General features: G+C 36.7%; 4 protein-coding genes across 11 annotated transcripts; 1 reads left to right on the top strand and 3 right to left on the bottom strand.

Moving 5' to 3' along the window:
- Window positions 1–69: 69 nt before the first annotated feature.
- LOC121809597 (ATP-dependent zinc metalloprotease FTSH 11, chloroplastic/mitochondrial-like) lies at window positions 70–3,435 on the top strand. The gene is made up of 6 exons (XM_042210319.1): window positions 70–607; window positions 999–1,147; window positions 1,559–1,840; window positions 2,006–2,095; window positions 2,186–2,239; window positions 3,027–3,435. The coding sequence occupies exons 2-6, from the start codon at window positions 1,097–1,099 to the stop codon at window positions 3,180–3,182; spliced, it is 633 nt and encodes a 210-aa protein (XP_042066253.1). The 5' UTR covers window positions 70–607; window positions 999–1,096; the 3' UTR covers window positions 3,183–3,435.
- An 852-nt stretch (window positions 3,436–4,287) lies between these two features.
- LOC121807734 (nuclear pore complex protein Nup214-like) lies at window positions 4,288–15,704 on the bottom strand. Of its 8 annotated transcripts, none has more exons than XM_042208019.1 (3): window positions 8,299–15,704; window positions 7,770–7,899; window positions 4,288–5,788 (listed from the first exon to the last, which is right to left on the bottom strand). In XM_042208019.1, the coding sequence occupies exon 3, from the start codon at window positions 5,773–5,775 to the stop codon at window positions 4,441–4,443; it is 1,335 nt and encodes a 444-aa protein (XP_042063953.1). In that variant the 5' UTR covers window positions 5,776–5,788; window positions 7,770–7,899; window positions 8,299–15,704; the 3' UTR covers window positions 4,288–4,440. The 8 variants fall into 8 exon arrangements, with proteins under 8 accessions (XP_042063953.1, XP_042063955.1, XP_042063959.1 ...); XM_042208021.1 differs by having other exon boundaries at window positions 7,770–8,477; window positions 9,133–15,704; XM_042208025.1 differs by having other exon boundaries at window positions 7,770–8,477; window positions 9,603–15,704.
- On the bottom strand, window positions 10,736–11,800 carry LOC121809225. The gene has a single exon (XM_042209763.1). It carries the CDS (start codon window positions 11,798–11,800, stop codon window positions 10,736–10,738), a length of 1,065 nt encoding a protein of 354 aa, XP_042065697.1.
- Window positions 15,705–17,999: 2,295 nt separating the features above from the next.
- On the bottom strand, window positions 18,000–21,258 carry LOC121807735. Its single transcript, XM_042208028.1, has 2 exons — window positions 21,121–21,258; window positions 18,000–19,625 (listed from the first exon to the last, which is right to left on the bottom strand). The coding sequence occupies exon 2, from the start codon at window positions 19,610–19,612 to the stop codon at window positions 18,305–18,307; it is 1,308 nt and encodes a 435-aa protein (XP_042063962.1). The 5' UTR covers window positions 19,613–19,625; window positions 21,121–21,258; the 3' UTR covers window positions 18,000–18,304.
- Window positions 21,259–24,619: the final 3,361 nt, after the last annotated feature.

Genomic DNA, 24,619 nt, shown 5'->3' with positions numbered 1-24,619 from the left:
TATCCTGTTATCTGAATATTTATGATTAAATTTCTGTATTAAATATAGATTTTGAAAGTAACTATCGGTTTGTATGGAATTTCCCATTAGCATGGTGATATGTTGACCCTCTCTCTCGTTGTTCCGAAGTTACAATGCACACGCCACACTTTGTTACGCATGCTTCATCCCTGAATTTCTACGCCAAATCTCCAAAAAATCGATTTCTTTGAATCGTTCAAGAACCAACAATGTCAATATCACTTCAGGCTTTTATCATCTGCAAGCACTCAATCCCCCAATCAAAACCTCTCCTCTTCTCCTCTCCTCTCAATTTCATTTCCCTAGAAGATCAATCGGCGGCTCCGCCAAATCATCCTCGCCCCTCAGGTCAAGAATCGGGGGGCGATGTGAAGAATGAAAGAAGGGTGCCGATTGTGGTGTTTCTGGTGGGGGTATTCGCGAGGCTGAGAGAGGGGTTCGAGAAGCTTCTGTATTCGGATTGGTTTAGCTGGTGGCCGTTTTGGAGGCAGGAGAAGCGGTTGGAGAGGTTGATTGCCGAGGCTGATTCCAATCCCAAGGATGCTGCTAAACAGAGCGCTCTTTTAGTGGAGCTCAATAAGCACAGGTTGCCTAAATTGTTTATGATACACCAACACCTGTGAAATCTTAAACAATGTCGTCTATTCTTCTTTCTGTACTCCGGAGGCTGTCATCCAGCGTTTTGAACAGAGGCATGTGTGTCATGCTTCTTTAAAAAAATTTTGAAAAATTGAAAGACGCATGACCGTCATGCGTCTTACCCATAGACGCATCTCCGTCATGCGTTTCATTAACGGGAGACGCATCTCCCAAAGCCGCAACAAAAAAAAAGTCTAGTACACTTATGGAATGTTAAATATGGCCTAGAACAACAAAAGAATTCCCCCCACCCGGACTTGAAACTAGTAGGATACATGCCATATTTTCCTTAAAAAACCTGGTTACGAGACCTAATTCAAGTCCTTCCTGGTCAACAGATCTTGCCAATTTGGTAAATATTGCTGCCATTAAAGCTGCTGTGGAAGGTGCAGAGAAGTTGAATGCAGCACAGTTAGAGTTTGCCAAAGACAGGATAATGATGGGAACTGAAAGGAAGACGATGTTTCTATCAGAAGATTCGAAGAAGGTTTTACTTATCTCTTTCATGTGTTCTTTATTTTCTTTGTGATCATTTGGTAGTGTGTGCGTTCTCACTGAGATTCGTATGTTTATTACTTTCCCCATCGGCCCATCCTGTTTTTAGTTGTACACTTATCGTTGGTAAACACAATATATGATCTTTCTTCTCTATATGCTGAATAAATTTCTTTATGCACCAAACATGAAGGTTCTGTTGGGAAATAAGCACAACTAATCTCTAACATAAACGAAATAAATACATGAATTGTTTACTTAGTTCCATACGATATGTGTCTAAACCCGGGGGCGATGCTAGGGATTTCGCTATATAATTTTTTGGATACAGCTTACAATTATAAAAATGATCTCTCTCTCTGCTGTTTTTATGTTAGTTGTCTAATTTACCTATTGATTTCAGCTTACTGCGTATCACGAGAGTGGCCATGCTATCGTTGCCTTGAACACTGAAGGTGCACATCCAATCCACAAAGCAACAATTATGCCACGGGGATCTGCTCTGGGAATGGTCACCCAGCTTCCTTCTAACGACGAGACTTCAATCAGCAAGAAGCAACTGCTGGCGCGTCTTGATGTTTGTATGGGGGGAAGAGTGGCCGAAGAGCTTATCTTTGGCAAGGATCATGTGACTACTGGAGCGAGTAGTGATCTCAACACAGCGACCAAGCTTGCTCAGTATATTGTATTTCCCGTAACACATTACCTAGCCTGTGAAATGTACACAGTTGGATGCAATATTTCTCATGTTCAGTTGCAAAGGAATTTCTGATTTTCTTACAATTTATTATTATGTGATACACGATTCTGACAAGAGTAAAACCGTCCTTTTTCTTTTCTTTTTTCCTAGGTATCAAGTTGTGGGATGAGTGATGAAATCGGACCAGTTCATATTAAAGAAAGACCTAGTTCAGAAATGCAATCTCGTATTGACGCAGAAGTATGCTTCTGTTATGTTATCTCTTGCAATTACATTTAGTAAGCTATATAGTACAGTATTTCCATATTAAATTTTCCTTCGGTTTCTCAGGTTGTCAAATTATTGCGGGAGGCTTATAATCGTGTAAAAGCTCTGCTGAAAAAGGTTAGCTTACATTGCAGGACGTGTTTTTTTTTTCGACATGAGACTCACGAAAGCGGTGTTAAGTGAGTTAAGTGTAGAGAGAATAAAGTACGAGAGGGAATAAAGTAGATAAGTAAAAAGAGAATAAAGTAAGCGAGATTAACGACTCATTTAACTTGGTTGAGAGAAATTATTGACTCATATAACTTGGTACATACCGAAAACCAATACAAATTGAATAACTTTGGACAAAGATGGTATTTTTCAAGTGTCACTCTTTTTAGTTTTTACAAACTCCCCCGTCCCACTCTAAGTGACATATTTTTTTTCTTCTGATGTCCCCACTCTAATTGACACACTTTCTAATATAGACACATCATCATCTCTACTTTATTCTCTCTACACTCAACTCACAAAACAAAACTGTATAAAAACCCATGCCAAATTAGAATAGCTCCACTTAGAGTGGGACAGAGGGAGTATAATATATATCATCATGTGTATTCATGCTTAAAATATAATAGCAGCCACAAAATTGTAAAAGTATACTATTTCCATCTCATTCTAAGTGAAACATTTCATATTCGGAACAAATTTTTTTGCAATGTTTTTTATGAGTTAAATGGAAAGAGTAGAGAGAGTGATGTTTAGGAAACTTACATCCCCAAGAGAAAAATGTGTCATTTTGAATAAGACGGAGGAGGGAGTACAGTAGGATTTATGCATATTCCATTACTATGCTGAGTGGCCATGACTTAATTTTACATTTGTTTATGCAATGTTGAATCTTGTGAAAAACTTGTTGCAGCATGAGAAGGCATTACATGCTCTTGCAAATGCACTTTTGGAGTACGAGACTCTTAACGCGGAAGAGATAAAGCGTATACTCGTACCTTACAGTGGATCTGAGTTATTCGTTGAGCTGGAGCAGCAGCAGGCGGAAGAGGAGCTTGTATTGGCTTAAAGCTTGGGTCTCCTAACGGGAGAGTTGTGTACAGAGGGAGGAAGGGTATAATTAGCTCATTAGCATTCAACATACTTAATTTAGCCATTTTAATCTCATCCCAGAAATTTTTTGTTCTAGTTGAAGTTGGATTACCTATACAAAATTGAAAGGTAGGCCAAATTACATTGGGAAACTGTACCCTGAAATTGGGAAATTTTGGATATAATTTAAACTATGAAATACAGATTTATGGGATGTCTGTTTGCTGAGATATGTATTATTTTTTCTCTTACCATTCCCATGCTATTCACTGAGTCAAATTTAAAAGGACATTAAAATATTCCTTGATAAAACTATAATATTGTAGTAGTATGATGGTATTCTTATTGAGAAACACAGTTCACATAAAAAATTGTTCTTTTGAACACTTTTTTGTATAAATAACCTTGAACTTAGCTATTTCCAATCCTTGACTTCTTTTTTAATTATAGGAGTTTTTTTTTCCTTAGTGTCTTTTATGTTTACATGGGCAAAAAAAGTGAAATAAAATGAAAATTAGACACGTCTCGATTAAAAAAAAAGCAATTCAGACTAGTGAAGAAGAACAAGTCAATACCAACAACATTTCACAAATAGATAATAAGTAGCTTCCAAAATCAAGCCAGTTTTCCATTTTCCCTCAAGAGCTTCAACTTATATATATCCACCACATAAAAATAGAAAAGAACAAAAATTGGACACCAATAAATGAATGAACGAATCACCAAACCTCAGACTCAGCATACCCACATTTGAAAATAATGCAAAATCTGAGTATCAAGAATTGATCAACCTAACCTTGCTTGATCTTTAAGTAGTTTGATTGTCTGCTTTACTAACGGTTGATCAACAATGCAGGTAATTTTGACAGCATTTCCACAAGCAAAAGCACTCTCTACGGAATTGAGGATTTGGAATTGAATCATTTGTTTGGTAAAAGTGATATAGTAATTAATATGCAGTGTGTGTGTGTGTATGTGCAGTGTGTGTGCATGTGCAGTGTGCGTGCAGTGTGTGAAGAGATACCCAATTTTATAACTATTTGGAATTACAATTATCTACAAATTAAAAGAATCCTTCAACATAAATGAATCTACCAGCTAATGAATTAACTATAAAGATCGAATAAATGAATTAATGTAGCTGTCTAGCTATGAGAAAATCCAAAAAAAACAACAATATCCAAGGAAAACAACAAATGTTCGGCGAAGGTTTCGAGCCTTCGACGTCCAGGTTACTAGCCCCAAGGACCCCCCATGCCCCAACGTGGATCCGCCTCTGGTCCCGGCTGATAGTTTGTATACACGAAAGAAGTGGAGCTGGGACCGGTAAAAGCCTGAAATCCTTGCTGATAGTTTGTATACCCGAAGGAACTAGGACCGGTTTGGCCTGCTCCTGGGTTTTGCGTAGCTGCAACATTTCCACAAGGATCAAAAGCATTTTGACCGGTATAAGCCATTTCAGGAAGGGGTCCGTGCTGATAGTTTGAATACGCGAAAGAACTGGGACCGGACTGACCTGCTCCTGGGTTTTGAGCAGCTGCAGCATTTCTGTTGGGATCAAAAGCATTTTGACCATTATAAGCCGTTTCAGGAAAAGGTCCATGCTGATAGTTCGTATACACGAAAGAACTAGGACCAGTTTGGCCTGCTCCTGGAGAAGCTGCAGCATTTCCATTAGGATCACAAGCATTTTGAACAGGAAAACTTGTGTTTAATGGCTCCAGTCGAACCCAAGGAATCGGTTTGGCTGATTTAGAAAATACCGGTGTTGCTATCTCCAAAGCAGTAAACGGCTTATCACAATTGCGACAAAGAAGAGTAAGCTTGCCATACATCTTAAGATACTCAAAATGGACATTGCATCCACGGCAGACAGTCCAAAATGTATCGGATCTTTGGGTCCTGGCCTTCTTTGTAATTTTACTCCGCGACTTCCAGGTAGAAGTTGAACTAGAAGGACCAGCAGTATGTGCTGCAGCTGATGGACCACCAGTGTGTCCTGGAACTTTCTTTTTACTTTTCTGGGTTGAAGCTGATGGAACATTCTGTTGACTTGGGCGAGTATGTGCATGATTCCATGCCCCGCACGGTGCTGATGGACCACCAGTTTTTGTTAGGACAGTCTTTTGGACACCCCCATGTCCCCTCCTTTGGTTATATGCCACCCTCTTTTCTTCATTGGATAGCAAATTCCAGGCTTCTGAAATGAGTCTAAATGCGCCATCTGCCCCAACAGAAGAATTTTTATCTGGGTGCAGCTTTAGTGCAAGCTTTCTGAACTGCTTTTTTATGGTATCGTGATCATCTGAAGGGTTCACACATAGCACTCGATACCAATCTACTTCCCCATCTATCTTCTCCCCAGATAGATACACATCCAAGGTTGTCAGCAGCTGTGTAATACCATAAAGCTCTGGATATAAAGCTTGAGCTTTCAGCGCTAACTTCTTTGCACCGAGATAATCCATCTGCTCTATCATGCTCTCAGCAATTAACTTTGCCCGGGTTGCTTCATCTTTATTGCACTCCATAATTATGCTATTAACAGGGTCAGAAAGAGCACTCAGCATAACCTGACAGCAGCTGAAGCAACCAAACATGGAAAGAGAGGAGAAATTAAGTTAAGTTGAAACATGAGTAATATTAATTGTAGAATCAAATGTTAAACAACTCAGTCAAAACAAAGTGCCATACAAGCGCAAATTAGATCCTTAATACTTCAGTGCAACTGATAGGTGAATCCCAAAGTTCTCCAAATTTCCATTTTTAGTTAGATCAGTTTGATTTCAAGAAAGGGTACGAAAAAATATAAAGTAGCAACAAACTGCGATATCCCAAGCAAATCAAGTAACATTTGGATTTGAAGGAACTGAATTATAATTCAATTCCAAATGTTTTGTTCGGTAAAAATGTTATACGGAATTGAATTGGAAGGAATTGATATGAAGTGAGTGTGCAATTTGTGTGCAGTGTGTGTGTGAAATGTGTGAAAGTGCCCAAAATATATAACTATATAGGATTCCAGTTTTCTGCTTTTGATATGGACTTACAAATTGTGGAACTGGGAGGAATTGGAATTGTATTTAAATTCCAAATTCAAATATTTTGTGGTACCAAACATTGGATATGGAATTGAAGCCTCCAGTTCCAATTCCACGATACCAAACAGAGCCTAAAAGTTGGGGGAAGTTTTGTCATTTCAAAATTGGATACTATTTTAGGGCACCAAGAAAAGGAATAGTTCGATGAATGAACTGACGAGCATTTTCATTTACGTTTAGATTACATAAATATAATTCATTACACATGGGATATAAATGCCAGCGCATCAAGAGTTCCTTTCAAACACATATCAAAGTTGGAAAGTTTCAAACAAATACTCCGCAAACCAATTTAAACAGCAAAGTGGCCAAAAAGCAAACCATTTTAAACACAAGTTGATAATAGCTATTTTGCGTGCGAATAATCTATGTTATAACAGCTAATTCATCAGTTTAAATTTTACGAACAACTAATCCATTTATAGTCAATACAGAACTAGTTCTTTTCATATTTCTGTGACAATAAAATACTGATAATGACACAATGATTAGGCATTACCCAAAAAGAGATTGAAAGTTGGGGAAGTTTTGTCATTTCAAAATTGATACTGTTTTAGGGCACCCTGAAAAGAAATTAGTTCGATGTGTGAACTGATGAGCATTTTACTTTTACTTTTAGAATACATTAATTCAATTAATTACACCTGACATTTATATGCCAGTTCACCACGAGCTCCTTTCAAAGACGTGTCAAAAGTTGACTAGTTACAAACAAATACTCAGCTGCAAAAACAGCAAACCGTTTTAAACACGTGTCAATATCAGTTAATGCGCGCGACTGCCTAATTTGTGCGCGAATAATCTATATTATAACAGCTAATTCAACAGTTCAAATTTTACGTGGAACTAATGCATCTATATCAATGTTTATCTTGCACAAATACACTGATTCTATACGTGACTAAATATTTCATCGACTCAGATCATGTGCCACTAATCTAACTTATAGTGACTAATTCAAACAGTTCAATTCTCAGCCTTGACTAATTCATTTCATATGAACTGTTTCTTATGCATCTACCATTGCATGAACACAAGAATGTGAACCACTCCAGTTGAAACTGAATTTTTCATTTTCCAAGCCCACAAATTCGATTTGAATTACTATAACATCAATCCATCGTAAGAGGCACACACAAAGAACATTAAAACACTGTACCACACAAGTCAATAAAGCACATTACTCCAAACCTAGTAAATTCTACAGCAAAAAATCCCTAATCACAGCACAGACCTAGAAAAACAGAAATCGTCAAAGCAGCAAGCAGAACAGCTCAAAACCCTAGAAAGCAAAAACAAAAAACAAAATGATAGCACAAAAAACCACAAGCAGTGGATCTGTATGATTGAACACACACATCAACTATTGCTCAATTTAACATATTAGTACAATTTAACACCAGAGATGAAAAGTTCAACATAAAAATCAAAGCTTAAACATGAGAATAACGAAGAAGTATTACCAGTAAAGATAAGAACTTCAATCAGCTGGAGTTGAAAGCTCCTGCTTTCTGAACTTTCCTTGAAGAGCACCAAATTGAAAGGGGGGAGAAGTCAAAAACTCTCTCAGAGAATACTGAAATGTAAATTTATCTGTAAATGGAATAAAAGGTTGTGACTATTGAAGGGTTTTCACAGGATTTTTATACTACAAAAATATCTCACTAGAGTTATAAATTAACCATGGTTATTACACAATTTAGCTTAACCAGAGTTACTTTTTTAACTCTCATTTTATTTTTGGAAAATTGCATTTAAATGCAAGATGACATGTAATTGGTTATTTTTGTCATTTTGTAATTTTTCAAAATAAAATGATTAATCTATGTAACAGAAATTGCATTTTACATAACTATAAAGAAAGAAAAGTGAGTTTACAATCTTTCCACTAATTCTGAAAGATTCATTTTCTTTGGATTAAAATAACTAATTCCATTGGCCTGGAACTATAAATTTATTAGAATCTGACTACCAAAAATTGACCAACTTAACTTTGTTTTGTATCTTTAACTTGTCTTTGGGTCTTCTGCTTTGCTGCTTTTTCCAGGTTTCTTAGGGGTTTGGATTCAACGGCTGATCAACAATGCAGGTGATTTTGTCAGCATTTCCACAAGCAAAAGCACTCTGTCAGTTTGTGACCAGCTCTTACGATTTTGTTGTCCAAAACGCATCTGAAAATAGATTATAAATAGCCCCATTAGCAACATCACTATAGTTGACAAGTTCTAGTCCCAAAATCATAGAGGAAAATAAAAGGGTCTCAGAAAAGCTAAAGATTGCAACAGTTGATACACACAAAAAAAGTGATAATGATCCACAAAAAGGTTTAACTCATCACGTAGAACATCCCATAGTCCATTGTAGGCAAAGCCCGTGTTGTTAGGAGCACACCAAGGCAATTAGGTAATAATCCGGAGCGCGCCCCCCACGAATCAGGGCGCACTAATGAGTCATCAGATTAAGTTCTTAACAGGTGGATGAGATAATGAGAGTAAAATTTTACAGACTTAGATATTACAGAGTAATAATTACTTGAGATGCTCTACCTCATTGTACATACCAAAAGAGGCCATACAATTAATATCATTCTAATTAATAGTATTATAATAATTACAAAAGTTCTCCACTAATTACTTTCATATAAGAATATTAAAAGTTACATTAATTAGAGGTGCAAACAACATTAAATGAGTGTAATTACTAACACAACTATTATAATTAGTCTCCTTAAAAAAGTCAGGGGTAATTTACTGTTTTTAAATTTGGCAAATGATATAAAATAGCAATTCTTAAAGCCAAATCATTGCTGCGGAGGATAATAATTACCTGAAGATATTTGACAGGAACCATACTTCCAAAACTTGGAATCTGATGCACTGTGCATTGGGGATGCCCAGTAGCATAATCAAATCAGTGGTAATTTCCTTCTTAGGATATGTTAAAACTTTATTAAAAGTACTTACAGCTGAAAACAGTAGGCATATAACTGAAGGGAAGGAATGACAACCCGAAACTACGGGCTGTGCTTAGATTAAAATACAATCCATCAGTATAAAACAATTTTATTTTTATTTTTTTGCATTACTTTCATTGATAAAACACAGATTGTGCGGAGCTTGTGCCCCCGGAACAACAGTATAGTCAGGTAAATGACTAAAGAAAGAATGTTGTATAATAGCAAAACGCATTCATTAATAAACAAACAAAAGGGGGTTTTTGTTAAAGAAAACAGATGAACAGCAAGGATACACAGGTCAGGACATCCCACTACTAATAACATAACTAATTTCTATTACCATCATGTCATTTGCACATTGTTGTTCGGCCTATACTTATCCCCGTAAAGTATTTGCCTCGGTTGATCTATATATTGGAGTCGCTTAACTTCTTCAGAATCTCCTTTTTGAGTATTGAGCACCAACAACTTTCGGGTTCAAATTGTACTGCTTGGCAAACAGTGTTAGAGTAAAGGACGGACAGCAACCATAAGGAAAGCGATGCAGATGAGTAGTATCCAACAACTATCGACTCAGGCAGATAATCACACACCAATTATATAATAAAAGGAACTTAATAAAATATTGAATGGAAAAAAACAATTCTACCAACTGTTCGACTAAATAACTGAAAGAAAATACTAATGTAATCTCAATTAAATCCTCCGTAGGAGGCCACAGTATCTTTACCGATCAATACCTGTGATCTTCTGCCAGATGCCCTCTCCCAACAAGAGGTTCATCTTTTATAGATGTGAACAGAGATCTTTTTTCCTAACTGAAAGAGATAAGGAAAGAGATATCCTATCCTAAATCTAAAAGAGATACTCAAAAAATCAAATAAAAGAGATATATACTCAAACAAAATCTTCTAGATATTAATTCCCTTAATCCTTATCATGCCCATCTATATCTTGCTGTTGATTTCTTCAGAACACAGCCCGAGGCCCTCGTTTGTATACTTTCCATTCTGTATTCGTATTAGACAGCTAGTGGCGGAAAAACTTTCCATGAGCAGTTTCAGCCCCAATATCTCCCTGGGCCATAGTTGTTTGCTCTGTATCCATTACTATCACCAGCATCAAGTTTTACCTTTTTAAAGAATTTATCCGAATTAGCAGATGCATGTGATTCAGTATGTGGTCTCTTCAAGCTACCATACGCCTGCTGAAAAACATTGTCTGGTTTTTCTGCAGCAGTATAAGCTGTTTCCGGAAGGGGTTACCTGCTGATAGTTAGTGTGCACAAAAGAATTGGGACCAATTTGTCCTGCTCCAGGGTTTTGAGCAGTTGCATCATTTCCAGTAGGATCAAAAGAATTTTTGACCGGTATAAGTCATTTCAGGAAGCGGTCCCTGCAGATAGTTTGTGTACACGAAAGAACTGGGAACGCCGGTTTGGCCTGCTCCAGGGTTTAGAGCAGCACCATCATTTCATTTAGGATCAAAAGAATTTTGACCATTATAAGCAGTTTCATGAAGGGGTCCCTGCTGATAGTTTGTACACATGAAAGAACTGGGACTGCCGATTTGGTCTGCTCCTGGGTTTTGAGCAGCTGCAGCATTTCCAAAGAGATCAAAAGCATTTTGACCGATATAAGCCATTTCAGGAAGGGGTCCCAGCTGATAGTTTGTATTTATGAAAGAACCGGGACCGATTTGGCCTGCTGCTGGATTTTGAGAAGCTGCATCATTTCCATAAGGATCAAAAGCATTTTGACCAGTATAATCCATTTCAGGAAGGGGTCCCTGCTGATAGTTTGTATACATGAAAGAACTGGGACCGCTGATTCGGCCTGCTCCTGGGTTTTGAACAGCTGCAGCATTTCCATAGGGATCAAAAGCATTTTGACCGATATAAGCCATTTCAGGAAGGGGTCCCAGCTGACAGTTTGCATATAAGAAAGAACCGGGACCGATTTGGCCTGCTCCTGGACTTTGAGAAGCTGCATTATTTCCATAAGGATCAAAAGCATTTTGACCAGTATAATCCGTTTCAGGAAGGGGTCCCTGCTGATAGTAGGTATAGACGAAAGAACTGGGACCAGTTTGGCCTGATCCAAGGTTTTGAGCAGCTGCAACATTTCCATTAGGATCAAAAGCATTTTGACCAGTATAAACCATTTCAGAAAGGGGTCCCTGCTGATAGTTTGTATACTCAAAAGAACTGGAACCGGTTTGGCCTGCTCCTGGGTTTTGAGCAGCTGCAGCATTTCCATTAAAATCAAAACCATTTTGACCAGTATAAGCCGTATAATCCATTTCAGGAAGGGGTCTCTGCTGATAGTATGTATACAGGAAAGAATTAGGACCGGCTTGGCCTGATCCTGGGTTTTGAGCAGATGCAGCATTTCCATTAAGATCAAAAGCATTTTGACCAGCATAAGCCATTTCAGGAGGGGGTCCCTGTTGATAGTTTGTATACACGAAAGAACTCAGACCGGTTTGGCCAGTTCCTGGGTTGAGCAGCTGCAGCATCTCTGTTAGGATCAAAACCATTTTGACCAGTATAAGATGTTTCAGGAAAGGGACCCTGCTAATATTTCATATACACAAAAGAATTGGAATCGGCCTGGCATACTCCTGGATTTTGAGCAGCTGCAGTGTCTCCATTAACATCAAAACCATTTTGACAAGTATAAGCAGTTTCAGGAAGACGTCCCTGATAGTTCGTATACACAAAGAAATCTGGGTACCAAGAATCGACCAACTTAACTTTGTTTGGTATCTTTAACTTCGCTTTGGGTCTTCTGCTTTCCTGCTCTTTCTGGGTTTCTTAGGGGTTCGCATTCGACGGTTGATCAACAATGCAGGTGATTTTGTTAGCATTCCCCCAAGCAAAAGTACTCTGACAGTTTGTGACCAGCTCTTGTGATTTTGTTGTCCAAACAGCATCTGAAAATAGATTATAAATAGCCCCATTAGCAACATCACTATAGTTAACAAGTTCTAGTCCCAAAATCATATAGCACAATATAAGGGTCTCAGAAAAGCTAAATATTGCAACAGTTTATACAAGATAAAAAAGTGATAATGATCCACAAAAAGGTTTAACTCATCAGGTAGAACATCCCAGAGTCCATTGTAGGCAAAGCCCGTGTTGTTAGGAGCGCACCAAGGCGATTCAGTAAAAATACGGAGCACGCGCCCTACGAATCAGCGTGCACTAATGAGTGTACAGATTAAGTTCTCAAGAGTTGGATGATAGTAAAATTTTAGACTTTACAGACTAATAATTACTTGAGATGGTCTGCCTCATTGTACACACCAAAAGAGGATATACAATTAATATCGTTCTAATAATAGTATTATAATTATTACAAAAGTTTTCCACTAATTACTTTTTTCTAAGAATATCAAAAGTTACATTAATTAGATTAATTGCAAATAACATTAAATGAGTGTAATTACTAACACAACTATTATAGCTGACGAGGATAATAATTACCTGAAGATATTTGACAGGAACCATACCTCCAAAACTTGGAATCTGATCCATTGTGCATTGGGGATGGCCCAGTAGCATAATCAAATCAGTGGTAATTTCCTTCTTAGGATATGCTAAATACTTTATCAAAGTACTTACAGCTGAAAACAGTAGGCACATAGCTGAAGGGAAGGAATGAAAACCCGAAACTATGGACTTTGCTTAGATTAAAAGACAATCCATTAGTATAAAACAATTTTTTGCATTACATTCATTGATAAAATCACAGATTGTACGGAGCTTGTACCCCCGAAAAACAGTATAGTCAGGTCATGACTTAAAAAGGAATTTTCTATAATGGCAAAACACATTCATTACTAAACAAACAAAAGGGGTTTTTTGTTAAAGAAAATAGATGAACAGCAAGCATACACAGGTCAGGACATCCCACTACTAATAACATAACTGGAGTAATTTCTATTACCATCAGTCGCTTAGCTTCTTCAAAACCTCCTTTGGAGTATTAAGCACCAACAAATTTCGGGTTATATCTCTGATACTGCTAGGCAGACAATGTTAGAGTAAAGGCCGGACAGCAACCAAAAGGAAAGTGATGCAGAAGAGTAATATCCAACAGCTATCGACTCACGCAGATAATCAGTTAATCACACACCAATTATATAATAAAAGGAACTGAATGAAATATTGAATGGAAAAAAAACTGAACTAACTGTTTGACTAAATAACTGAAAGAAAATACTAATTTAATCTCAATTATCATCTATAGGAGGCCACGGTATTCTTTCCTGAATGAAAGAGATAAGGAAAGAGATATTCTATCCTAAATCAAAAGAGTCTTTCCTAAATAAAAGGGAGATACTCAAACAAAATCAAATGAAAGAGATATATACTCAAACAAAATCTTCTAGATATTTGTTTCCTTAATCCTTACCATGCCCATCTATATCTTTTTGTTTATTTCTTCCAAACACTGCCCGAAGCACTCGTTTTGTATACTTTCCCTTCTATATTCGTATCAGACAGCTAGTGGCGGAAAGTCTTCTCATGAGCAGTTCAGCCCCAAAATCTCCCTGGGCCATATTGTGGTTTGCTTTGTATCCATACTATCACCAGCATCTAGTTTTACCTTTTTAAAGAATTATCCAAATTAGCAGAGGCGTGTAATTCAGGATGTGGTCTCTTCAAGCTACCATGCGCCATCTGGAAAACATTATCTGGTTTCTCTGCAGCAATATAAGCTGCTGATAGTTTGTATACACGAAAAAATTGGAACCAGTTTGGCCTGCTCCTGAGTTTTGAGCAGCTGCAGCATTACCATTAAAATAAAAACCATTTTGACTGGTATAACCCGTATAAACCGTTTCAGGAAGGGGTCCCTACTGATAGTATGCATACACGAAAGAACTAGGACTGGTTTGGCCTGCTCTTGGGTTTTGAGCAGCTGCAGCATTTTCATTAAGATCAAAATCATTTAGACCAGTGTATGCCGTTTCAGGAAAGGGTCCCTGCTGATAGTATGCATACAAAAAAGAACTGGGACCGGTTTGGCCTGATCCTTGGCTTTGAGCAGCTGCAGCATTTCCATTAAAATCAAAACCATTTTGACCAGTATAAGCAGTATAATCCGTTTCAGGAAGGGGTCCCTGCTGATAGTTTGTATAAACAAAAGAACTGGAACTGGTTTGGCCTGATCCTGGGTTTTGAGCAGCTGCAGCATTTCCATTAAAATTGAAACCATTTTGACCAGAATAAGCCGTATAATCCATTTCAGGAAGGGGTCTCTGCTGATTGTATGTATACACGAAAGAACTGGGACCGGTTTGGCCTGCTCCTGGGTTTTGAGCAGCTGCAGCATTGCCTTTAGGATCAAAAGCATTTTGATCAGCATAAGCCGTTTCAGGAAGGGGTCCCTGTTGATAGTTTGTACAGAGGAAAGAACTCGAACCAGTTTGGCCTGCTCCTGGGTTTTAAGCAGCTGCAGCATTTCCGGTAGGATCAAAAGCATTTTGACCAGTGTAAGCCGTTTCAGGAAAAGGACCCTGCTGATAGTTCGTATACACGAAAGAACTGGGATCGGTTAGGCCTACTCCTGGGTATTGAGCAGTATCTCCATTAAAATCAAAACCATTTTGACAGTATAAGCAGTTTCAGGAAGACGTCCCTGATAGTTCGTATACACAAAAGAACTGGCCAGCTGCAGCTTTTCCTTTAGGATCAAAAGCATTTTGACCAGTATTAGCTGTTTGAGGAAGGGGTCTCCACTGATAGTTCGTATGCACAAAAGAACTGGGACCAGTTTGGCCTGATCCTGGGTTTTGAGCAGCTGCAGCATTTCCATTAAAATCAAAACCATTTTGACCAGAACAAGCCGTGTAATCCATTTCAGGAAGGGGTCCCTCCTGAATGAATGTATACACGAAAGAACTGGGACCGGTTTGTCCTGCTCCTGTGTTTTCAGCAGCTACAGCTTTTCCTTTAGGATCACAAGCATTTTGAAAGGGAAACTTGTGTTTGATATCTCTCGTCGAACCCAAGGAACCGGTTTGGCTGATTTGGAAAATACCGGTGTTGCTATCTCCAAAGCCATAAATGGCTTATTACAATTGAGACAAAGAAGAGTACGGTTGCAATACATCTTAAGATACTCAAAATGCATGTTGCATCCACGGCAGACAGTCCAAAAGGTATCGAATCTAACATGGTAGGAAGCCGGATTTTGAGTCCTGGCCTTCTTTGCAGTTTTACTCCGCGACTTCGAGGTAGAATTTGAACTAGAAGGACTATGTGCAGCAGCTGATGGACCACCAGTGTGTCGTGGAACATTTTGTTGACTTGGCTGGGATGGTACAGATGGAACTTTATTTTTTCTTTTCCGGGGTGAAGCAGATGGAACTTTATTTTTTCTTTTCCAGGGTGAAGCAGATGGAACTTTCTGTTGACTTGGTACAGATGGAACTTTCTGTTAACTTTGTGGGGTTGATGCTGACGGAACATTCTGTTGACTTGGGCGACTATGTGCATGATTCCATGCCCCGCACGGTGCTGATGGACCACCAGTTTTTGTTAGGACAGTCTTTTGGACTCCCCCATATCCCCTCCTCTGGTTATATGCCACCCTCTTTTCTTCATCGGATAGCAAATTCCAGGCTTCTGAAATGAGTTTAAATGCGCCATCTGCCCCAACAGAAGTATTTTTATCTGGGTGCAGCTTTAGTGCAAGCTTCTTGAACTGCTTTTTTATGGTTTCGTGATCATCTGAAGGGTTCACACATAGCACTCGATACCAATCTACTTCCCCATCTAACTTCTTTGCACCGAGATAATCCATCTGCTCTATCATGCTCTCAGCAATTAACTTTGCCCGGGTTGCTTCTTCTTTATAGCACTCCATATTTGTTATATTAACAGGGTCAGAAAGAGCACTCAGCATAACCTGACAGCAGCTGAAGCAACCAACATGGAAAGAGAAGAAAATTAAGTTGAGTTGAAACATGAGTAATATTAATTGTAGAATCAAAAGTTAAACAACCCAGTCAAAACAAAGATCAAAACAAGTTCATTTGATCTGAAATCAATGATTCACACAAGTACAAAACATTCGATGTGGAATCAACGCATCCCCCCTATTTATTCTCCCTCTCGTAAAAATGATATACAAAATTGAATTTGAAGGAATTGATATTAAGTGTGCAATTTGTGTGCAATTTATGTGCAGTGTGTGTGGTGTGTGAAAGTGCCCAATTCTAGAACTATTTGGAATTCCTATTTTCCACTTTTGATATGGAATACAAATTGTGGAATTAGGAGGAATTGGAATCGTATTTAAATTCCAAATCCAAATATTTTGTGGTACCAAGCATTGGATTTGGAATTGAAGGCTCCAATTCCAATTCCACAATACTGAACGGAGACTATAAGTTGGGGAATGTTTTGACATTTCAAAATTGGATACTATTTTAGGGCACCCAGAAAAGGAATAGTTCGACGTGTGAGCTGACTAGCATTTTCGTTTACGTTTAGATTACATAAGTATAATTAAATAACCTAGGTAACAGAAATTGCATTTTACATAACTATAGGGAAAGAATAGTGAATTTACAATCTAATGACTAATTCTGAAAGATTCCTATTTCTTTAAATTAAAATAACTGATTCCATTGGCCTGGGACTATTTATTTATTAGAATCTGAGTACCAAGAATTGATCAACTTAACTTTGTTTTGTATCTTTAACTTGGCTTTGGGTCTTCTGCTTTGCTGACTTTTCTAGGTTTCTTAGGGGTTCACATTCGATGGTTGATCAACAATGCAGATGAATTTGTCAGCATTTCCACAAGCAAAAGCACTGTGTCAGTTTGTGACCAGCTCTTATGATTTTGTTGTCCAAACAGCATCTGAAAATAGATTACAGATAGCCCCATTAGCAATATTAATATAGTTGACAAGTTCTAGTCCTAAAATAATATAGCAAAATATAAGGGACTCAGAAAAGCTAAAGATTGCAACAGTTGATAAATTCAAAAAAAGTGATAATGATCCACAAAAAAAGTTTACCTCATCAGGTAGAACATCCCAGAGTCCATTGTAGGCAAAGCCCAGATTCGGTAAAAATCCAGAGCGCGCGCCACATGAATCAAGGCGCACTAATCAGTGTTCAGATTAAGTTCTTAAGAGATGGATGAGAGTAAAATTTTCTAGACTTAGATATTATAGACGATTAATTACTTGAGATGGTCTACCTCATTGTATACACCAAAAGAGGCCATACAATTAATATCTAATTAATACTTATCATTCTAATTATCACAATAGTCATCCACTAATTACTCTCTTATAGGTATATTAAAAGTTACATTAATTAGGTTAAATCGAGGTGCAAAGAACATTAAATGGGTGTAATTACTAGCACAACAATTATAATTAGTACTCTCAAAAGAGTCATAGGTGTAATTTACTGTTTTAAAATCTGGCAAATGACATTAAATAGCAATTCCCAAAGCCAAATTGTTGCTGACGAGGATATAAGTGCTTGAAAATATTTGACAAGAATCATACCTCCAAAACTTGGAATCTGATCCATAATGCATTGGGGATGCCCAGTAGCATAATCAAAATCAATGGTAATTTCCTTCTTAGAATATGTTAAATACTTTATCAAAAGTACTTACAGCTGAAAACAGTAGGCAAATAACTGAAGGGAAGGAATGACAACCCGAAACTACCAGCTGTGCTTAGATTAAAAGACAATCCATCAGTATAAAACAATTTTTTTGCTTTTCTCCCATTGATAAAATCACAGATCATACTAAGCTTGTGCCCTGGAACAACAGTATAGTCAGATAAAGGACTTAAAAAGGAATCTTCTATAATGGCAAAACACATTCATTACTAAACAAACAAAAGGGGGTTTTTGTTAAAGAAATTAGATGAACAGCAAGGACACACAGGTCAGGACATAACACTATAATAACATAACTAACTTCTATTACCATCATGTCCTTTGCATATTGTTGTTCTACCTATACTTATCCCAGTCAAGTATTTTCCTCAGTTGATCTACATATTGGAGTCGCTTAGCTTCTTCAGAATCTCCTTTTGAGCATTGGAGACCAACAGCTTTCGGGTTTCATCCCCAAAATCTCCCTGAGCCATATTAAGGTTTGCTCTGTATCCATTACTATCACCAGCATCTAGTTTTACCTTTTTAAAGAACTTTTCCAAATTAGCAGGGGCATGTGATTCAGTATGAGGTCTCTTCAATCTATCACGCGCCTGCTGAACAACATTGTCTGCTTTTTCTGCATAAGTATTAGCTGTTTCAGGAAGTGGTCCCTGCTGACAGTTTGTATACACAAAAGAACTGGGACTGGTTTGGCCTTTTTCTGGGTTTTGAGCAGCAGCAGCTTTTCCTTTAGGATCACAAGAATTTTGACCAGGAGAACTTGTGTGTGAATGCTCCCGTCGAACCCAGGGAACCGGTTTGGCTGATTTGGAAAATACAGGCGGTGCTATCTCCAAAGCCAGAAATGGCTTATCACAAATGCGACAAAGAAGAGTATGGTGGCAATACATCCTAAGATACTCAAAATGAGTATTGCATCCATGGCAGACAGTCCAAAAGGCATCGGGTCTAACATGGTAAGGAGCCGTATTTTGAGTCCCAGCCTTCTTCGCAGTTTTACTCTTTGACTTCCTGGTTGAAGTTGTACTAGAAGGACCAGCAGTATGTGCTGCAGCTGATGAACCACCAGTGTGTCCAGGAACTTTCTGTTGGCTTGGCTGGGATGGTACAGAAGGAACTTTCTTTCTACTTTGCCGGGGTGATGCTGATGGAACATTCTGCTGACTTGGCTGAGTATATGCATAATTCCATGCCCCGCATGGTGCTGATGGACCACCGGTATGTGTTGGGACAGTCTTTTGGACTCCCCCATGTCCCCTCCTTTGGTTATATGCCGCCCTCTTTTCTTTATTGGATAGCAAATTCCAGGCTTCTGAAATGAGTTTAAATGCGCCATCTGCCCCAACAGAAGTATTTTTATCTGGGTGCAGCTTGAGTGCCAGCTTCCTGAACTGCTTTTTTATGGTATCGTAATCATCTGAAGGGTTCACACATAGCACTCGATACCAATCTACTTCCCCGCGTATCTTCTCTGAAGATAGATAGACATCCAAGGTTGTCAGCAGCTGGGTAATACCATAAAGCTCTGGATATAAAGCTTGAGCTTTCAGCGTTAACTTCTTTGCACCGAGATAATCCTTCTTCTCTAACTTGCTCTCAGCAATTAACTTTGCCCTGGTTGCTTCATCTTTATTGCACTCCATATTTATAATATTAACAGGGTCAGCCAGAGCACTCAGCATAACATGTCAGCGGCTGAAGCAACCAACATGGAAACAGAAGAGAAATTAAGTTGAGTTGAAGTATGAGTAATATTAATGGTAGAGTCAACAGTTTAATCACCCAGGAAAAATAAAGTGACATACAAGCACAGATTAGATCCTTAGTAGTACTTCAGTACAACTGATAGGTGAATCCTAAAGTTCTCCAAATTTCAATTCTTTAAGTTAGATCGGTGCGACTTCAAGAAAGGTTAAGAAAAAAATAAAGTAGCAGCAAATATCCCAAGCAAATCAAGTAGCGTCTGAATATCATATTGTGCTCCTGCAGACAATGATTAAAAGATAGTTATACCCACCGCTACTAGGTATAAGCCACAATCATCCTAATTCTGTAGTTATTTCAAATAAACCCCAACAAGTTAAGAACATTCGAGATTGACCAATTTTTCAATCAACTAATCAATGTGGAATCAACGGTTCCCCCATGTTTATTCCCCCTCTCGTTCCTTCCATTTTTCTGTAACAATGTCATGGTGATAATGACACAATGATTACAGCCATTACTCAGAAACAGATTAAAAGTTGGGGGAAGTTTTGTCATTTCAAAATTGGATGCTATTTTACGGCACCCATAAAAGGAATTACTAGTTAGATGCGTGAACTGACAGAGCATTTTTCTTTTAAGTTTAGAATACACAAATTTAATTAATTACACTCAACATATATATTCCATTTCACCACGAACTCCTTTCAATCACGTGTCGGAAGTTGAATAGTAATAAACAAGTACTCAGCTGCAAAAACAGTAAACCGTTTTAAACACGTGTTGATAACGGCTAATTTTGCGTGCGACTACCTATTTTGCGTTTGAATAATCTATTTATAACGGCCAATACATCAGTTCAAATTTTACGTGGAGCTAATGCATCTATGTCAATGTTTATCTTGCACAAAGAAAGATTGGTACTACGCGTGACTAAATATTTGATGCCACTAATCTAACTTATAGCGACTACCAAAAAGTTCTATTCTCATCCTTGACTAATTCATTTAATAAAAACTGTTTCTTCTGTATCTACCATTGCATGAACACAAGAATGTACCACTCCGGATAATGCTGTTTATTTTAATTTTCCAAGCACACCAAGTTCAATTCGAATCTTATAACATCAATAAAACGTGAAAGGCACATGCAAAGAACATTAAAATACTGCGCCACACACCTCAATAAAGCACATTACTCCACATTAGTAAATTCTTCAGCAAAAAATCCCTAATCATAGCAAAAACCTAGAAAAGGAGATATCGTCTAAAGCAACGAGTAAAACAGCTCAGAATCAGCTTAAAACCCTAGAAAACACAACAAAATACCAAATGACAGCACAAAAAAGCGCAAGCAATGGATCTGTGTGATTGAATACACACATCTACTCCGCTCAATTTAACACATTAGTACAATTCAACACCAGAGATGACAAGTTCAATGTAAAAATCAAAACATAAGAATGAGATTAAAGAAGAAGTATTACAAGTAGAGATGAGAACTTCAATCAGCTGGAGTTGAACACTCCTGCTTTGTGAACTTTCCTTGAAGAGCACCAAATTGAAAAGGGGAGAAGTCAAAAACTCCTCCAAAGAGAAATAGAAATCGGAAATGTAAATTTATCTGTAAATGGAATTAAAAGTGGTGACTATTGAAGGGTTTTTCACCGCATTTTATACTAAAAAAAATAGTTCACTATAGTTATAAATTAACCATGGTTATTACACAATATTGCTTAACTAGAGTTACCTTTTTAACCTTCTTTTTATTTGTGGAAAATTGTATTTAAATGCAAGAGGACACATAATTGGTTTTTTTTTTGTCATTTTGTATTTTTCAAAATTAAATAATTAATCAATTTAACAGAAATTGCATTTTTTTACATAAATAGAGAAATAATAGTGAATTTACAATTTTTCCACTAATTTTAAAAGATTCCTTTTTTGTAAATTTAAATACAAACTAATTACAGCCTATAATTAAATGATACTACTTCCATCTCACATTAAATGTCACATTTAATATGGACACCGATTTTAAGAAATATAAAGAAAAGTAGGTTGAATAAGTTATGGACTATGAGTCTCACTTATATATATATTAGTTTTATAATAAAATGTGAATAAAATTGATTGGTGGAATGTTGGGTCTACTTACCATTCATGGTAAAAGTGAAATGTGACTCTTATTATGGGACGGACCGAAATGACAAAATGTAACACTTAGTGTGGGACGGAGATAATAGTAGGAAACATAATTCATGAAAATATAATATTGTATTCTAGATATGTTTTAAAATATTAAGAAAAATTGCATGTATTTCAAAATTTTATTGTTGATTTAAATTCAATTAATTAGTAAGAGTTACAGCAAAATAAAATCTTATATTTGAGAAAATTATTAGTATTATTAAGTATTACTATACTTTCTACATTCACGATTTAAAGTCTCACTTTGACCTCGTGCGGGGTTTTAAAATATGCGAAGAAGGGAAATTGGTAGAAAAATTTGTAGAAAGATCCCACTTATAGACTACTACTATATTGATTTGATAATGGAACGTGAGTGTAATGATTTAGTGGTGTGTGAGGTCTACTTGTCAAAGAAAATATAAATAAATGGAATTTTAAATCTTGAATGTCCCAAAATAGAGAATGAAACATTATTTCGTGTACGGAGCCGTCTCGGTTTAAACCAAATGTTTCTATTTTGGCACGGGAATTGAGATAGGAGTGTTTAGTGAATTACATTATAAATAGTAAAGTAAGAGATGAAATAAAGTAGAAAGATAAATAGAGACATGAAGTAGTAATAATAAATATAATAAAGTAAGAAAGAGAATAAAGTAATAAAATAAGAAGAGATAAAAATATAAAGTAGAAGGAAAAAGTGAGTTAATTATTGTCAAATGAATAAGTGAGTTAATTATTGCCAACACATGTAACATCTCAATTAGATTGAGATAGATGGAAAATTATTAGTGTTAATATGTTATCAAAACTAAAAGGTAGCTAGCAACTTGAAAAAATTCAAATGTAACCTCATCAATTTGGGCCTCACATTCACTCTCACTCACCTATCTTGGTTGTAACTTATGAACTCTCGCACGCTCTCTATTCAATTCTATCTTAACGTACTTGTACCTTCCCTCTTATCTCTTTCTCAATGTCGTTGATGAAGAATTAAGTTTCGTAGCTTTCTGATCTTCAATGTTGTTCTCTCTAAGAGTCTAACCACATTTACAACCCTAATATGTGTAGCTTTCTGATCTTCAATGTTGCTCTCTCTAAGAGTCTAACCACATTTACAACCCTAATATGTGCACTTCAAGAAGAAAGCCTTTTCTACCTACGTAATTGTTGAAGGTATACAGTTCTATGTAATGAACCAAGCTTCATCCAAAGTAGTTGGTGTAGGTGCTGTGTTCTTGAAATTGTTATGAAAAAAGTTATTACTCTCATTGCATTTATTAATGATGGCATAAGTCATTGTAACCTTTACTTATGGAGATGTAATCATGTAAGGATTATAGAGTTCAAGTGTGTGGCTTCATTTGCATAATTATGTCGAATAAGTGTTGTAATTCACCAAACCCAACTTCATGTACTCCTAGTCGAATGACATTGTTGCAAACAAAAATCGAACACTCATGAAAATAATAAATGCATTGAGATTAATTGATGATTACCCTAAAACATGTCAGAGAATGATGTTTTAACAATGACTTATATCTTGAATAAGATACTCCTTAAAGAGGTAAGAAGTATGCGTTCAGAGTTGTGGAAATGAAAAAAATATTTGTATTCACACCTTAAAGTGTGGGTACGTGGGTATATCGAAAGAATGGTGGATGAATGCACTACTTTTAATTCTTTAAAAGGACGAGGCTGAATCCCGACAATGTGGAATTAAGATGTGGTAAAAGAGTCAGAGTTGCTAAGATCTTTGATCCCGACTTCATAACTTTAATATTGAAAGATGAAACAAAGTTGAAGAATTGTCTGACTCAGATTTGTCACTTTGGCTATAAAAGATTAATAGCAAACTTGAATCGATCATGCGAGTAACACACACTAGTACTAACTATGTCCAAAAAAAATAGTCTTTATTGTGGTTAACATGAATTTTAATGCGAAATTAGTAAAGTAAGATAAAGAGACAGAGATAAATGATTGCAGTATTGTTAGTGGAAAATGAGACTCTTATCAGTAGAAAAAACTTACTATAAATAGATTGATTTTGGTGGACGACCCAAAATGAAAAAAACATGACTATTTTTCTTGGGTAGGGCTAGTATATGCTAGTAGACTTACTAGAGGGTCGTAAGATATACTCCCTCCGTCCCTAACCACACGAGTTTTAATGCACAACTAGTAAAGTAAGAAAGAGATAGAAAGAAATAGTTATTAGAGTATTGTTAGTGGAGAATGAAACCTATCTCATAGAGAGAGAAAAATTCCATAAAATAGAATTGTCCTGTTTTTAAGGAACTTCAAAAAATGACAAATGTAATCTGTTTTTAAGAGACGGGGGAGTATAAAATTGGTGTTACTATTGATAAGTATAAAAGTCGCATAATGTCTCTTTTTTATCGGTCTGGGTTTTTAAGAATTTAGTTGACCTTGCAAAGAAAGCCGACTAAAAAAAATAGTGTAATACGAGTCATACTTCCGCCCTTTAAAAATAGAAAATATTTTCATTTTGATCTATTCCTTAAAAATATAAATTTTCTATACTTTCTATTTTAGAAAACATTTTTATCTCTAATAAGACGAGACTCATCCTTCATTAATAAAATTTTCAATCACTTTGTCTTTTTATATCTCTTTCAGTATACCAATTACTGTTATGCATTAAAACTCATGTTATTCAAAAGTTTCTAGTATTTTCTAAAGACGAAAAGAGTAATAAATTATGAGTGGAATGTGAAATTCACTTGCTAAAAATAATAAAGTAGAATAATTATGTCGGACGAAAAAAAGAAA

This window comes from Salvia splendens, chromosome 6, assembly GCF_004379255.2.
Source record: "Salvia splendens isolate huo1 chromosome 6, SspV2, whole genome shotgun sequence".
NCBI lineage: Eukaryota > Viridiplantae > Streptophyta > Magnoliopsida > Lamiales > Lamiaceae > Salvia > Salvia splendens.
The sequence above is the reverse complement of the archived record's forward strand: the minus strand, read 5'-3'. Positions and strand labels throughout refer to the sequence as shown.

Bases quoted from the DNA above. Each gene is read 5' to 3' on its own strand.
- LOC121809597 (XM_042210319.1), top strand. From the start codon at position 1,097: ATGATGGGAACTGAAAGGAAGACGATGTTTCTATCAGAAGATTCGAAG. The intron at 2,096-2,185 runs GTATGCTTCTGT...TCGGTTTCTCAG, and splicing joins AATCTCGTATTGACGCAGAA to GTTGTCAAATTATTGCGGGA. The intron at 2,240-3,026 runs GTTAGCTTACAT...AACTTGTTGCAG, and splicing joins TAAAAGCTCTGCTGAAAAAG to CATGAGAAGGCATTACATGC.
- LOC121807734 (XM_042208019.1), bottom strand. From the start codon at position 5,775: ATGCTGAGTGCTCTTTCTGACCCTGTTAATAGCATAATTATGGAGTGC.
- LOC121809225 (XM_042209763.1), bottom strand. From the start codon at position 11,800: ATGGTTTTGATCCTAACAGAGATGCTGCAGCTGCTCAACCCAGGAACT.
- LOC121807735 (XM_042208028.1), bottom strand. From the start codon at position 19,612: ATGCTGAGTGCTCTGGCTGACCCTGTTAATATTATAAATATGGAGTGC.